The following is a 15,955-nucleotide window of genomic DNA, read 5'->3' as shown; positions in this document are numbered from 1 at the left end:
CTGGGTAACAGGCAGATGTTGGAACAGTTTGGAGGGCTCATAAGAAGACAGGAAAATGTGGAAAACTTTGAAACTCCCTAGACTTGTTGAATGGCTTTGACCAAAATGCTGATAATGATATAAACAATGAAATCCAGGCTGTGGTCTCAGATGGAGATAAGAAACTTGTTTGGAACTGGAGCAAAGGTGACTCTTGTTATGTTTTAGCAAAGAGACTGGTGGCAATTTGCTCCTGCCCTAGAGATTTGTGGAACCTTGAACTTGAGAGGGATGATTTAGGGTATCTGGTGGAAGAAATTTCTAACCAGCAAAGCATTCAAGAGGTGACTTGGGTGCTGTTGAAGGCATTCAGTTTCATAAGGGAAGCAGAGCATAAAAGTTCATAAAATTTGCAGCCAGACAATGTGATAGAAAAATAAATTCCATTTTCTGAGGAGAAATCCAAGCCAGCTGCAGAAATTTGCATAAGTAACGAGGAGCAGAATGTTAATCCCCAAGACAATGGGGACAATGTCTCCAGGACATGTCAGAGGTCTTCACAGCAGCCCCTCCCATCACAGGCTCAAAGGCTTAGGAGAAAAAAGTGGTTTCAGGGGCCAGGCCCAGGGTCTCCGTGCTGTGTGCAGCCCAGGATCCCCATGCGGTGTGCAGTGCTGGTGCCCTGCGTGCAAGCCACTCCAGCTATTGCTGAAGGGGGTCAATGTAGCACTTGGGCCATGGCTTCAGAAGGTGCAAACCTCAAGCCTTGGCAGCTTCCATGTGGTGTTGGGCATGCCAGTGCACAGAAGTCAAGAATTGGGGTTTGGGAACCATTGCCTAGATTTCAGAGGATGTATGGAAATGCCTGGATGCCCAGGCACAAGTTTGCTGCAGGGGTGGGGCTCTCATGAAGAACTTCTGCTAGGACAGTGTAGAAGAGAAATATGGGGTCGGAGCCCCAACACAGAGTCCCTACTGGGGCACCACCTAGTAGAGCTGTGAGAAGAGGGCCACTGTCCTCCAGACCCCAGAATGGTAGATCCACCAACAGCTTGCATCATGCACCTGGAAAAGCCGCAGACCCTCAATGCCAGTCCATAAAAACTGCCAGGAGGGAGGTTATACCCTGCAAAGCCACAGAAGCGAAGCTGCCCAAACCATGGGAACAAACCTCTTGCATCAGTGTGACCTGGATATGAGGCATGGAGTCAAAGGAGATCATTTTGGAGATTTAGGATTTGACTGCCCTGATGGATTTCAGACTTGCATGGGGCTTATAGCCCCTTTGTTTTGGCCAAATTCTCCCATTTGGGATGGCTGTATTTACTCAATGCCTATACCCTCATTGTATCTAGGAAGTAACTAACTTGCTTTTGATTTTACAGGCTCATATGCAGAAGGGACTTGCCTTGTCTCAGATGAGACACTGGACTGTGGACTTTTGAGTTAATGCTGAAATGATTTAAGACTTTGGAGGACTGTTGGGAAGGCAAGATTGGTTTTGAAATGTGAGGACATGAGATTTCGGATGGGCCAGGGGCAGAATGATATGGATTGGCTTTGTCCAAACCCAAATCTCATCTTGAATTCCCACGTTATGGGAGGGACGCAGTGGGAAATAATTGAATCATGGGGGTATGTCTTTCCCATTGCTGTTCTTGTGATAGTGAATAAGTCTCATGAATTCTGATTGTTTTATAAAGAGGAACTCCCCTGCATGAGTTCTCTCTCTCTTTGCCTGCTGCCATCCATGTAAGATGTGACTTGCTCCTCCTTGCCTTCTGCCATGATTGTGAGGCCCCACCCAGCCATGTGGAACTATAAGTCCGTTAAACCTCTTTCTTTTGTAAAATGCCCAGTCTCTGGTATGTCTTTATCAGCAGTGTGAAAATGGACTAATTATAGAGCAAATAAAGTGTGTTTTATCGAGGGTATAAAATCCACATACAGTGTGATGATGGTTTGTTGTAAATTACTTCTTAGGGCAATGGGGAAGGTATGTGGATTGATAGAGGCTGTATGTCCAAGAAGTCTTGGTCTTTTTTAGTCAGGGTCCAAAGAAGGTTTTGTGGGACATGCAGCTTATAAAATTCGGTAGGCTTTCTATTAAAGTAATACAAAATCAACATGAAAGGGAATACTTATTTAGAATGATAACTTATAGCAAGTGTTAAAATGATGGTAACTACAAGAACCAAAAATTCCAAACAAATCATATATATACATTGTGTGTGTGTGTGTGTGTGTGTGTATTAAATTTGGAGAAACACCACTTATGTAGCTGCACAATTTCAAGTAGGATGAAGTAAAAATCCAAGGTGAATAATATAACAGTTTTATTATAAATCAAAACACCAAACTTTTGCAAACTTTACATAAACGTGTAGCCATATGACTGTATAACAAGAGCCCAAGAGCAACCATTGTCTAACAGGTAGAAATGCAGACAGTTTCATGTTAAGCCTTTAGAATTTCCTTTCATGGCAGGTTTCCAAAATAAACTAACTTTTCTAACATTTATTCTCACAAAAATATATTTCAAGTTAGAATAAACAACTCATTGGCTTCAGACATTTAATTGTATGTATTTAACCATACTCAGATAATTGTCATATTTAGCCAAATGGAGGCTTTTTCTGTGACCTATTTCCAAATTCTCAGATTCTGGTTCATCTACTCCTTCAAGCAGTTTGGAATGACTTGCCAGTTGGCATTTATATCATTGGAACTATTCTGCAAATAAGCCATTTTGATAAAGCTTGCTTGGTTTGAGACAACTATGTATTTGGAGATAAAAGACTCAGAACAAAGTGCTTGCCTTTTCTACAGTTTATATCAAACGAGATGGGCACTTAAGCAGTCAGCCTGGATTCATATGTCTAGAGTGGCCAGGCTGTAAATACAATAAGTCTAGCTGCCTTCCACATGTGGTCAGACAGCTATATTAAGAAGATCTACTCACTGCTGGTTATGAAGATAGCCAGGAGCTTGTCTGATTTAAGGAACTATTCAGCCATTGAAGGATAGACACTCCCAAAAATGGAATTTCAGGGAAGTGTAGAATGAACAATCCTGTTCAAAGCAGCCAAAATTATTTTCTGCATGCCAAGATGTTATTCACACACATAAATACTATATGCAGATAATCTTCATTTTTGAATTACAAGTTGTTTTATTGCAAAAGCAAGTATAGTTATAATATATAGCAAAGCGAATCTATCTTTGGTTCTATATAGCAGATAATTTTTTTTGCAAAAATAAATAGGCATGGCAAGAAAAATACTTCAACTATCTTAAGGGAAATCCCAATATTTTATAAAAATTAAGCAAGGAATATAGAAATGATGTATCTTTCAGACTTTTTTCCAATCATCTTCGTTAATATCTAACACCAGTGCAATTTTAACATTAAAATAATTGTGCACAATATATTTAACAATACAGCATAGACTCAAAAGTGTCATAAAACAAAATAGTACTTTCCCTTCAAAATCATTTAGGAATTATGCTTTCTAAAAAATGTACGGGAAAGTAGAACTGCTGAAATATGTTGACAAAATTAACTTTGAAGAAGCGCAAGAAAAGGAAATAAAGATGTAATTATAACCACAGATCCTAGAGATCTCAAAAAAAAGTGAACACATTATCCATGCTCCCATTTGCAGAAAATATGTATTAGAGAGAATTGTTCAGAGATTTTTTTCAACTAGTATCCATGAGAGCTCCCTGTCATGGTTTCAACTTTCAGCACATTTAGTGAGCTTCATTTGTTGGTGCTTTTCGTCTCTTTTCATATATTATTTTTGCATCAAATAATTCTCTTTCCCTGTAGCCTAGACATGGTCCTTTTAGATACTTTGCTTCAGCTGCCTCGTAATCTAACCCATCAACAGCAGAAATTGAACAAATAATTGCTTCTGGCAGAAGAACTTCTAGGATAAATTTAATTTTATCATCTTTTATCCAAGTTGGCATTATTTGATCTACTTGATTGCAGACTTCTTGTAAATATTTCACCACTTCATCCAACTGATCTTCATCCTCAAAGTATGTTTCAATACAGGGTGTGAACCTATTTGCATTCAAAAATGATTTCAGCCATCTGGATCCTTTTGTGCCATTTATAATGGCCAGAAGATGGTTCTCTGTTCCCTTTGCATTCACAATGAAGTCCACCAGGTTCTTGTTGGCTCGGTCCCGAGCAGCCTTCATCCGGTCAGGGAGAATTTTTTGGAAGGACATTTTCTTGGTCTGGGAAGTTACAGCCATCGGTTCCCTGGTATCTTCATTATGCAGCTTTGGAAATTTGTTCCTGAAAGTATCCTGTTTTGTTTCTTTCCTAACTGGGTAACTAATATCAGCAGCATAATACTCAAGCAAAGAGCCCGTGAAAGAACCACAACCTATTCTAACTCTGTAGTCACAAATTAGTGAGATGCACCAGTCAATACTCTCACTATAATCCTCCCTGGCTTTGTCCACTAGCATTTGTTTCTCTTTACAATCAAATTTCTTTAATCTTCTAAAATTTACTCTAATGCCCTTCTTTTCAGAATTCATGTTTGCCTCAACAAAAAGCACACTTGCTTTCCTCTCTTTTCGTCTGATACTTTTTATCACTGCTGGCCAAAATGGATATTTCTGATATTTAAACCAGACTATCATTCCTGTTTCAAACGGACGTGTCTCATAATGTAAAATGAAGCGTGGAAGTTCTTCGTCTTCCTCATCATCATCTAATAGAGAAAGATTAATGCGACTTGGAAGCAATGACTTGTCAGAGGCTTGACCTTCTTCCTCAAGTTCTTCAAAATCCAGTCTCTGAAAATTTCTTTCACTACTCATAAGATGTGAATAATCCCAGACAGGGTTAGAGGCACTAAATGAAACCTCGCATTCCCTTGAACAACTCCCAGGGCATGCTGCAGCCCCCATCTCTGATTCCATGGAAGGTTGATTCTGGCTGGTATCTAAGCATGGATTTGAGGGACCCTCTCCAGGATCCTCAATATTCTCTGAGAAAGCAGAGCATTCAGAGGGAACAGCCAGGGTCTCTGGGCAGGTATCCTGGCTCTCTTCTTTCAAAGCTTTGGGCATAATGAGGATATCTGATGACAAAGGTGACAAAGGTGGAGCAAACTTTTCATCTTTAACACATGCACTTTCCTCTTTGACTGCAGAATGCACAGACATAACTGCTGAGATAACAATCTTATTCTTGTTCTCTTTTTCATCATTATCTTCTGAAAGTGAAGGGAAAGTCTCGCACCAGCTAGAGTTTTGTAATGACTTTGTTTCCACTTCACTTGGAATAGTATCGACCATTGTGGGTGCTTGTGATTTATCATCATACAGGGAATCATCACTCTCTGAAGATGCTAACAAGCATGCTGAGTTTTCCCTTTCCTCAAGACACCCTGGTAAGTCACCTTCATCCTGCCGGTATTTTTTATGAGGGGGTGAATCGGACTGTTTTTGTGGTACATTTTGAGACAGCATAGTGATCTCCTCTTCATCTGAAGTGCTTGCTTGACTCAAATTTGTTCTCTCATTCAGAATACCCAGTGCCACTTTTAGTGATCTTCCATAGGCAGTTTCCTCTGTAGGTGGAGCACTGTCCTCTGACTGTAGTCCTAATGAGGCAGCAATGGCTTCAATTTGAGATTTATTTAGGATCTTTGTTTCTGTGCTGTCCAATTTAATTTTTTCATCTAGTGAGAGTATTTGAACTTCTAGAGAAAATGCCTTTTTCCTCTTACTGTTTGTTGAAGTTTCAGATCTGGACAAAACTTTTGCTGGCCATAACTGGTCTTTCCAGTTGCATAGGACATACTCAGACTCCATTATGGTTTATATTTGTGTGCCAAGCGTTATTACCAAAGGTTGAGGTGGCTATCTTTGTCACTGCTAATGCAAGTTCTACCCAAAACAATACTCTTAACAAAGCCTCTTTCGTCTTATGACTACAAAGGGTTTACAGCTTGTGTGGCCTGTTCTCCACCTCAATTTTCCAAGGATGCTTGAACACGTTGTTTGAATAGGATGATACCGGAAGATACTGAAATAGGGAAAAGGAAAAGAAGAAAAGTATCAGCAAATACGATTATTTCGCCAAAACGGGAGGTGAGCAATTACAAATGGAGAAGGGATAAAAGAACAATGCGCAGTGGGGCATGAGACAGAGGAGGCAGCATAATATAAGATTGCGGGGGGGAGGGGTGGACAAAAACCAGAAAAGTTGTTTTATAATACCTCAGATTGAAGAACTTGCCCTCATTATTGAACATGCTTACTAAGGAGTGAATGTATGTACATGGCAGCAGAGGCGGGAGAGCTTGTGATGGGATGTCAGGAACTCTATGTAATTACATACTTTGGTACTTTTGTGTCCCTAATGTCATACTTATAGCAGTGGGTCTCCAAACTTAACATGTGTCAGAATCATCTGAAGGACTTATATTTCTAGGCCCCATCATGAGAGTTTTATTCAGAAGGTTTGGCTTGTGCTCAAAAGTTCATATTTCTAAAAAGTTCTCAAGTGCCTCTAATGCTACATGTTTAAAAAGAACTCTTTGAGGAGCAATGTTCTAGTTGAAAACACAGCTTTGTATTTTTTAAGCTGCAAGTGCTCCACTGTTCACCTGGAGCAGGCAGACAAAGACAATAGGGTCTGTATCTCCTGGACCCAGACAAAAATACAATGACTCTTTTAAAAGCATAATTTTAGAAGGCAGAGATTCAGAATTACTGCTATGACAACTTCTTGGATAGGATCATTATAAAGGATTGGAGAGTCAGGCCATTGGCCTGAACCTCAGGGAGACACCTGAATAGCCTCTTGCGTGATTTCTTTATAATCGTTTAAAAAGTGAGATTCTTCTCCAAACTAGAAGTTACGACTTTTAATTATAAAGTGTCATGGCTGCAGAACAGGGGGCAAAATGAATTGTACCCCAAATCATCAACCTAACATGATTCTAACATGAAATATGGCTTTTAATTTAAAATGCTAGGATGGCTATAGAGCAGGAGGCAAAATACATTATTCTCCAAGTTCTCAACATGTTTCTACCGTGAAATGTTTTATGAAATGGGAAGAGTCTTACCCACTGTCATGTGGATCCTGGTGGGTCTGGTCCTGTGGTCCGGCTGTCTTGATTTTCACTCCAACTGCTTGTCCAGCAGGGCCTTTACCCAGCTCGGCACTTCTGTGGTTGCACTGTCTTTCCAGGGCTTGGCTGGCATCACATGCAGATTGCCCAGGTCATGTGCTTCTCTGATATTAACCTATGCTGTTCAAAAGGAAGGCAGGGAATAAAACCAACGAAATGGGAAAAGGGTCAAGAATTTTCCCTACCTAAACTTTAACAGGCATGTCATTCTAAAACATAGGAATGAGGCAAAATTTCATCCGTGATGTAGATGCCATGTTTATTTTCCTTCTTATTTTTATAATTTGAAATGCTCTCTGGGATAAATTTATGCTATTTTGTTTATGTTGAAATCATCTCTGAAAAAAAGTATGGTGGAGTGGAGATAGGCAAAAAAGAAGTAACAATTGTCTTGTGTATACTATGAGTCAGAATGTAGATTTTGTTTGAATGCTCACATCAGTTATCATGTGGAATTTTTCTTCTTTACACATACAATTTTTTTTCAATGGAATTGCAATTACATGCTGTCTCATAGTTTACTAATACAAAATAGATTCATTGCTTTGTTTGTCTACTTCATAACAATGGTTGGCTGGAGAAAATTTAGAAAATCTGTCTAGTGCCCTCTTATGATGACAACCAGAACTGCTCATGAGTTGAAGGGGACTTCACTCACTATCAGATGTAGTTTCCATCCTTATTCCATAAGGACTACATACAGCTAGCCAGGAGTCTTCTCAGGCTTCTAGAATTTTCTATGTTAAATTTAAAGGTTTTGTTGTGTGGGATTCTAACCAGATCATAATGTCTTCAACTACAGTGTTTCTGATTATGAAAACATCCAGAAGCTTATTAAAAATTGAGAAGATGCAAAAAGGTATATGTAAAATAAAGTACAACTCTAGACAAATAACCACTATCAATATTTACTATATGTATTTCTAGAAGTTTTTTTACATATAAAGATAAATGTATCTCATTTGAAAATTTGAAACCAGCTTCAGATTCCACTCAAGAGCATAGCTTGAACATCATTCACCTAAATATTTTCCACATAATTTGATATAAATTACTTTAAATGAGGTTTTCCCCCAAGCCTGTAGCATTTATCTCAATATTTCCCCGAAGATGTAACAAACCCCAGATAAATATATATTAATAATTTTAAAAAGTAGAAAATGGTAAAGCCATCCCTGTCTCTACAACTATGCAAGTAATCCTGTTAAAACTTTCATAGATATGTTTTTCCTGATTTGTATGTAGTAACATACATAGGTATACTAACATACATATTTATTCTTAGGTGAGAACATATAGTATGTTCTATTATATAATTTTTTTCACCTTATACTGTTTCTCAGGCATTTGCCAAATGCATAGTATTTCATTGTACAGATGTACCATGCCATATAATATTTTGAAAACTGCGTATAGAAATAAACCAAATCCTCTGTTTCTCACTCTTAAACTTAGATGATACAGAAACATGGCTCTTCCTGACCATGCTGGTATCTGTAATCTGAAAGAATAAACTGCAGGGAGGACACATGCAGGCCTGTAGTTGACACGGCAACTGCGCTACCCACTTGATCAAGTCCAGGAAAATTTCCACTATTGGCAGAAGACAGGGGGGATATGGGAGCATGTCTTTGTGTGTCTATGTGTGTTTATGTATTTGAAACAAAATGGGTATGCTGTTTCAGCTTCCTTTTTCTTTCATGATTATAAAAATAATCACTGAGTAATCTACTCTAAAGATGCTGAAATAAGTTAAAACATAATATTAAAATGGTGACCTGGCCACATAGAAATGCTGTTAACATGAGAGATTATCCAGATTTTAAGAATCACATATATACATGCATATATTATGTGCAAGTATCTTCACTCAACTACATATTTGATCCCTTTTCCATGCTCATGTACATGTGACACATACAGTCTTTTTATGTATCAATCAACTTATAGGTGTATTTCCCCCCATACTGTCAAATACTTCTAAGTTATTTTTCTGTGCAAATTAATAAATGCCTAAATATTCAAACAATAACGGAGTGTCTAACAATATAAACAGGGGATGCCAACTCAATAAATTAGCAGGAACAGTCATGCTGCACTGAAGCCTTAATTTAGAGGCTGTAATCTGATCACCCCTTCTCCCACTGTGGACTTCTAAAGCATTGGAAGATACAAAAATTCCAGAGGATTAACTCCTTCAAAATGCCAGCAATTCTTAAAACCACACACCTTTCCCACCACTGCAAGACTGCCATCCCTATTTTTCTTATCTTTACTCTAAGAACCTGAGAAGTCACTAGAAAATAAGTAGCTTTGAGACAGCCATTACCTTGAAGCTTCTTGTCAGCTGCAGCCTGGTGAAATGCAGCTCCTCCCCCAAGACTGGCCAGGCACAGTCCTTTCCTAGAGGCTCAGAGGAGGGTCCGCCCCCTGGCTGTATGAAGAACAGAAAGCCCCTGCCTGGATCAGGGGAGGGGGAATTGCCAAGAGAAACCTCTGAAGTGTTGAACTGCAGTAATGTTCCTTTTTAAAAAACTTTTAAGTGAAATGTCAACAAGTGTGCTTAATTTCTATTCAAACCCTTAGGGTGTGTGATTTCTTGAAGAAAAGAGGTAGCAAATCACTTTATCATATTTCAATCAAAACACAGTTACTAATATTCCTTACATATTTTTTTCTTGCCATCTCTGGCATCTTAACCCCATAGGTGAATTTTAAACCCAGCTGGTCAAGTCCATTAAAATAGACCGCTAAGGATATTGATTTGGATTACACAAAAACTGTACATTATTTGAGGGAGACTTTATTTCTTTATAATTCTTTTGTTTTTCTTTCTGTTTCCAGGACATGGTACGTCTCTACTTTTATTCAGTTCTTCTCTAAAACCCTTCAGGAAAGTTTCACAGATTTCTTCACATATGTGATTATTTCTTGCTAGATGTTAAAATCATTGGCTTACCAGGAAAGCACTCATTTCATATGCCCTCATCAATAATTAACAATTGTTTCTTTTTTTATTTTTATTTTTTATTTTATTTTATTTTTTTTTTTGAGACGGAGTCTTACTCTGTCGCCCAGGCTGGAGTGCAGTGGCGCGATCTCGGCTCACTGCAAGCTCCGTCTCCCGGGTTCACGCCATTCTCCTGCCTCAGCCTCCCGAGTAGCTGGGACTACAGGCGCCCGCCACCATGCCCGGCTAATTTTTTGCATTTTTAGTAGAGAAGGGGTTTCACCGTGTTAGCCAGGATGGTCTCGATCTCCTGACCTCATGATCCGCCTGCCTCGGCCTTCCAAAGTGCTAGGATTACAGGCGTGAGCCACCGCGCCCGGCCAGCAATTCTGTTTCTTATGTTTTGTTGTTTTCACTTGGGTGATTCAATGTGAGGGGAATTAATTTTAAAAAATTTATGTCTTTATTTACAGGTCCGAAATATACTTTGTACATTCTGTTCATCAAAATTCTATGTTAAATTTAAGTATAGATTTCTGATTTAACTCAGAAAGTCAATTGTAATTATCACTAGTGATGATTTGGGGAATAAAGTATTTTATTTGGCTTCTGTATCATATAATATGTAGTATTACTCATATATACATAATTACAATTTTAACATTCACCTTTATATAAGCATTAATATTAAAATAAAAATACCAATAAATCAATGAAAGCCATCTCTAGGCTGGTGTATTACTGGGGACTCTAATAATTAGAGTATATAATGCTGTGTGCTATAAACAACCCCTAAATCTCAGAGGTTCAATCCCCCAAAAGTTTATTTTGCTGATGTCAAGGTTCAACGTAAGGCATCACGTGGCCAAATAGGGGCAAGTTTCTCTGTTCTAAGCAGTCATTAAGAGACCCAATCTTCTTCCATCCTGTGGCTCTACCATCTACTTGGGTCTTACAGACCTTCATTACATTCTTTGCATCTAGCTAACAGCCTAAACAAGAGGGAGGATGGAGAGCCATATGGAAGGTTTTAGTGGTCAGGTCTGGCAAACATCACTGCTAGTTAACAGTCCACTAACCAGAATTTAGGCATGGATCCCCAACTGGCATAGAGGCTGGGTAATGTAATCTCCCTGTGACCCCAGGAGAAAAATGAGACAGAGGTTGACAAACATGTAGTGTTCTCTCTGTCACAGGAAATTTTCCCTTACAATCTTTTATAGACTTCTGTTACTGGTTTAATTTTTGTTTACAATCGTATATCATATTTGTAATGAATGAGACAGAAACTTCTAGTTGCTCACCCAAGATCCACTCTTTGCATTCTTCCTCATTAGCAGAACACCAGTTGTATTGAAGGTGGCAGTTTAATCTCCTAAAATATTGTCTTTCCCAGACTCCCTCACTGCAAGCCATGGTCATGTGATGGAATTTCTTGCCAAAGAATGCAAGCAGAAATTGCTGTGAAGATTCTAGAGAAGGCATCTCTAAAGGGGGATAAATAACCAGCTTGGGCTTTTTTTTTTCCACTTTCCCCCTTTCTCTTGCTTTCCAGAATTTGATCATGATAGAGAGTTCAGGCAGCCTTTCTGGACCACAAAGTGACTTCGGAAAAGGATGCAACTCACTAGGGACGTGTGACCCTAAACCACTCAATAATGGGGATCACCTCATTCCAATCTCTTTAAGTTAGTGGAACATTAAACTTCTATCTTACCAAAGCCTCTCTGTTTTCCAGTCTTTTTTTCTAGTACTAGAACAAAATAGTTGATCTTATACAAATTACAATGAAAAGGCTGGGCTCAGTGGCTCATGCCTGTAATCCCAGCACTTTGGGAGGCCGAGACAGGTGGATCACGAGGTCAGGAGATCAAGACCATTCTGGCTAACACGGTGAAACCCCGTCTCTACTAAAAATACAAAAAAAAAAAAATTAGCCAGGCTTGGTGGCGGGTGCCTGTAGTCCCAGCTACTTGGGAGGCTGAGGCAGGAGAATGGCATGAACCCAGGAGGCAGAGCTTGCAGTGAGCCAAGATAGCACCACTGCACTCCAGCCTGGGCGACAAAGCGAGACTCTGTCTCAAAAAAAAAAAAAAAATTACAATGAAAATAACATAATTCTTATTATACAATTAATCCTTTCAATGCTTTCAAGGTATTAATACATAATCTAAAGAGGATTATCAGGCCAATATATATATATGGCTTCATTTAAATGAAGAGATTTATTTTATTATATATTTTATAATGCAGTATTTTTCATTCTGCCTTCATTTCACATGTTTGGAAAAAAACAAATGCCCACAGAGTATGATAATTATGTTAAAATATTTTTTGCTTTATTTTGGATATTTTCTAGATTGCACATAAATCAGGAAATGCTATACTACGGCACCATTTTCAAAATGAAATGCAAAGGAAAAGATTAATTCCATGAACAATATTTTCTATTTCACCAATTTGTAGAAGGAGGTGGACAAAAAGGATAACTAATAATAGCAAATGCTAATACTGCAATATTAATATTTTTATGATAAAGATAGATAACATTACAGATATAATAATATCTAATACCTACACAAGTTTTCTATGTGCCAGGCAATGTTCTCAAGCACTCGACATATGATCTTATTTAATAATTAGATGGTTATTTCCTGGAAGAGAGGGCCATAACCAACTCACTCTGTATAACAACATTAGTATTATTATTAATAATGACAATGACGATAGAAGCCAAAAGTGTTTTCTTACCATGGGGATTATATAAGGGGTGGGTCACCTAGGGTGTGTTTACAATACCTTGTGATTTCATTTATATGACATTTTCAAAAAGACAAAAGTATAGCTGTGGTGAAAAGATCAGTGTTGCCAGGTGTTACAGGTGGGGAAGGGTGTGGCTATAAAAGGACAAACCAAGGAAGTTGTGAGGGTGATGAAACTTTTCTGACTGTGGTGGTGGTTATATGAATCTTTATATATGTTAAAATCCAGAGAACCGTATACAAAAAATGGTCAAGTATAGTGTATTATACTTTAAAGTATGATTTTAATGTATAGCAATTCAAATAATAAAAATTTAAATGAAAAAATGTAGTAATAACCATTATATAAAAAGCAAGTCTTTGCAAGTATGCCTTAGAAAGCATCTGCTTCTTCCTAAAGCATACTTAATAACAAAAATTCCCCAAATAAGACCCATACGTATATTTTTTCAAAAGCACCAGTTACACTTCCACTTAGGATATAAAAAGCTGTAAAGGAATGTCATTCATAACTTAATAATGATAAATCTCTAGATAACATACGAAATCATAACTTTCCTTGAGCCTATCAGGGAACTGAGTTAAAGTGAATTCCAAAGGGTAATCAGCCCCTTTAAAGAAAGACAAAACATATGAACCTCTGTCCAAGCATGGAGACAGAAGTGACTGTCATACAAGCTGAAATTTTAATGAACTTTTAAAAGTAAAGCATGCGTTAGCTTTGTCAGTTTGGAATATCTGGAACCCCAACACGTACACACTTACTGCCAAGTTCTTTTTCACAGTCTTTAACCAGAAGCTCAGAAAAATGACTCAGGACAAAGCAGGAGACCTAAAAGAGTCCATGTCACTGGTTCTGGTATGCAGAAGGTAATCAGCTGTTGCTGGGGGACAGACATACAACCCCACAGAACCTTTCTGTCATGAGAAGCAAAGCCTTAAGACACTAGAGGAGAAGCAGCAAACCCTCTCCTGAACCCAGGCAAAAATCCCTTGCTTCTGGTGGAAGGGTAGAAGCAAAACTTACTTGCCTGGGAGGGAGAGATAGGAAACCCCCTAATTTCCAGGACAAAGGCAGAGATCCATTGCTGCTCAGGGAGAAGTAGAAGGGAAAAACCTCTGCCCTGGAGGGAACCCTCTCTAACCCAGTTCTTACATGAATGAAAAGCAGCCTGAGAAAGAGGCAAGAAAATATATCTGACCAAAGACCAACCACATATACAAATCAGAGGTTAGCTGCCATGGGGAGAGGAAAGAATGATGAGAAAGTCTTACCCTAAAGGTCCATGTTCATAGAGCCCCGCTAAGGCTGTGGCTAGACAGGACAACAGACAGTACTTCCTACCTCACCATGAGCCTAGCACCTGATAATAACAGCAGTCAACTGCTGTCATGTGAACAAGAGTAAGAAGAGAGACTCTCTGCTGGTGGCACAAGTATGAAGAGACTACTGAAAATTTAGAGTGGAAAATCGTTGAAAAAAATCTTGTAGCACTCCAGGCTCCAACTGAAGCACAAATAATATAAGTTATGCAAGCCAGATGACAATTATGTGAGGAAAGGAAGAAAAACTCTTCAACATATTTTATAATACCAGCATTAACCTGATACCCAAACTAGAAAATAACAAATAAAGAAAACTTCAGATCAATATCTCTCATAAACATAGACAAAGAAGTCCTTAACGAAATGCTATTAATCAAAGCTGATGATAAGGAAAAAGAATAATACATTATGACCAAATGGAGTTTATCCTGGGAATGTATGGATGGTTCAACATTTGCAAATCAATCAATCAATATTATTCACCATATCAACAGACTAAAATGGAGAAAAAAATCATCTCAATTTTTACAGAAAAAGCATTAACAACATTCCACAAATAATGATAAAAGACATTTAGCATAGTAAGAGTTTAATGGATCTTCCTCAACCTGATTAAAGGCATTTACAAAAAAACAAAAAATAAAAAGCCTATGATTAATATCATATGGTAAAACATAGAATGCTTTTCCCCTAAAATCAGAAACAAGGCAAGGATGTTTGCTTTCACCACTTTTATTTAGCATTACATTGGCGATCCTAGCCAATTACAATAAGGCCTGAAAAATAAATAAATTATGTACGGATTGGAAGGGAAGAAGTAAAATTGCATTTACAGACAAGATGATGTATGTAGAAAATCCCAATGGAGCTACCAAAAAAAAGCTATGAAGCTATGAGACCTAATAAGTAAGTTTAATAATAATGCCAGACACAAAGTCAATATAAAATAATTTATTTTATTTCTACACAATAAAATTTGGAATTTCAAGTTTTAAAGAGTACCATTTGTAATATCATCAAAAACTGTGAAATACTAAGGGAGGATAACTATGTACAAGATTTGAATGCTGAAGACTTCAACACACTGATGAGATAAATTAAATAAGACCTAAATAAATAGAGAAATATACCATGTTCTTTGACTGAATAACTGAAATACTAATTTTAGGATGTTGTATCTCCCCAACATTTCTGTAGAATTATTGCAATCTCAATCAAAATCCCAGTAGGTTTTTCATAGAAATTGAGAAGCTAACTCCAAAATGTATGTGGAAAAAGCAAAGGAACCAGAACAGCCAGACAAATTTTGAGAAAAAAATACAAAAGTTATAAGATTCATACTACCTGATTTCAAGGCTATGGTAATTAAGACAGTTTCTTATTGACATAGGATTGACCTATAGGTGAATAGAATGCAAACAGACCATCAAATATAGCCAACAGATTTTGGACAAAGGTAATTAAATGAAGAAATGGCAGTCTTTTCAACAAATGGTACGGAACAACTGGACATCACACACCAAAATATTCTTCTTGACCCCTCAGCTAAGAAGATATACAAAATTACTCAAAATGGGTTAGCGACCTAAATATAAAACCAAAAATTATAACTTGTAAAAAAAAAAGTAGAAAATCTTTAAGATTTTGGTCTAGGCAAAGATTTATTAGGATTTAAAAAGCATGGACCATAAAAAATTAATAAATTGGACTTGAAAACAACTTCTTTTCAAAAAATAACATGAAAAGAAAACCCAGATTGGGAGACA

At 37.8% G+C, this 15,955-nt stretch overlaps 1 protein-coding gene across 7 annotated transcripts in view; it reads right to left on the bottom strand.

Moving 5' to 3' along the window:
• Positions 1-2,293: 2,293 nt before the first annotated feature.
• Positions 2,294-15,955, bottom strand: part of PWWP3B (PWWP domain containing 3B) — a 34,847-nt gene continuing 21,185 nt past the window's right edge. For 5 of the 7 annotated variants that reach the window (XM_008973075.3, XM_034949910.2, XM_055106357.1 and 2 more), the window contains 2 exons: positions 7,086-7,271; positions 2,294-6,037 (listed from right to left, as the gene is read on the bottom strand). In XM_008973075.3, coding sequence (XP_008971323.3) covers positions 3,733-5,823 — 2,091 coding nt within the window. In that variant the 5' untranslated portion in view covers positions 5,824-6,037; positions 7,086-7,271 and the 3' untranslated portion in view covers positions 2,294-3,732. Of the gene's footprint in view, positions 6,038-7,085; positions 7,272-9,480; positions 12,307-15,955 lie in introns of those variants that run through there. The other 2 variants (XM_034949908.2, XM_063601872.1) reach the window with 2 other exon arrangements.

The sequence above is a fragment of the Pan paniscus genome, chromosome X (assembly GCF_029289425.2).
Source record: "Pan paniscus chromosome X, NHGRI_mPanPan1-v2.0_pri, whole genome shotgun sequence".
In the NCBI taxonomy this organism is placed as follows: Eukaryota; Metazoa; Chordata; class Mammalia; order Primates; family Hominidae; genus Pan; species Pan paniscus.
The sequence above is the reverse complement of the archived record's forward strand: the minus strand, read 5'-3'. Positions and strand labels throughout refer to the sequence as shown.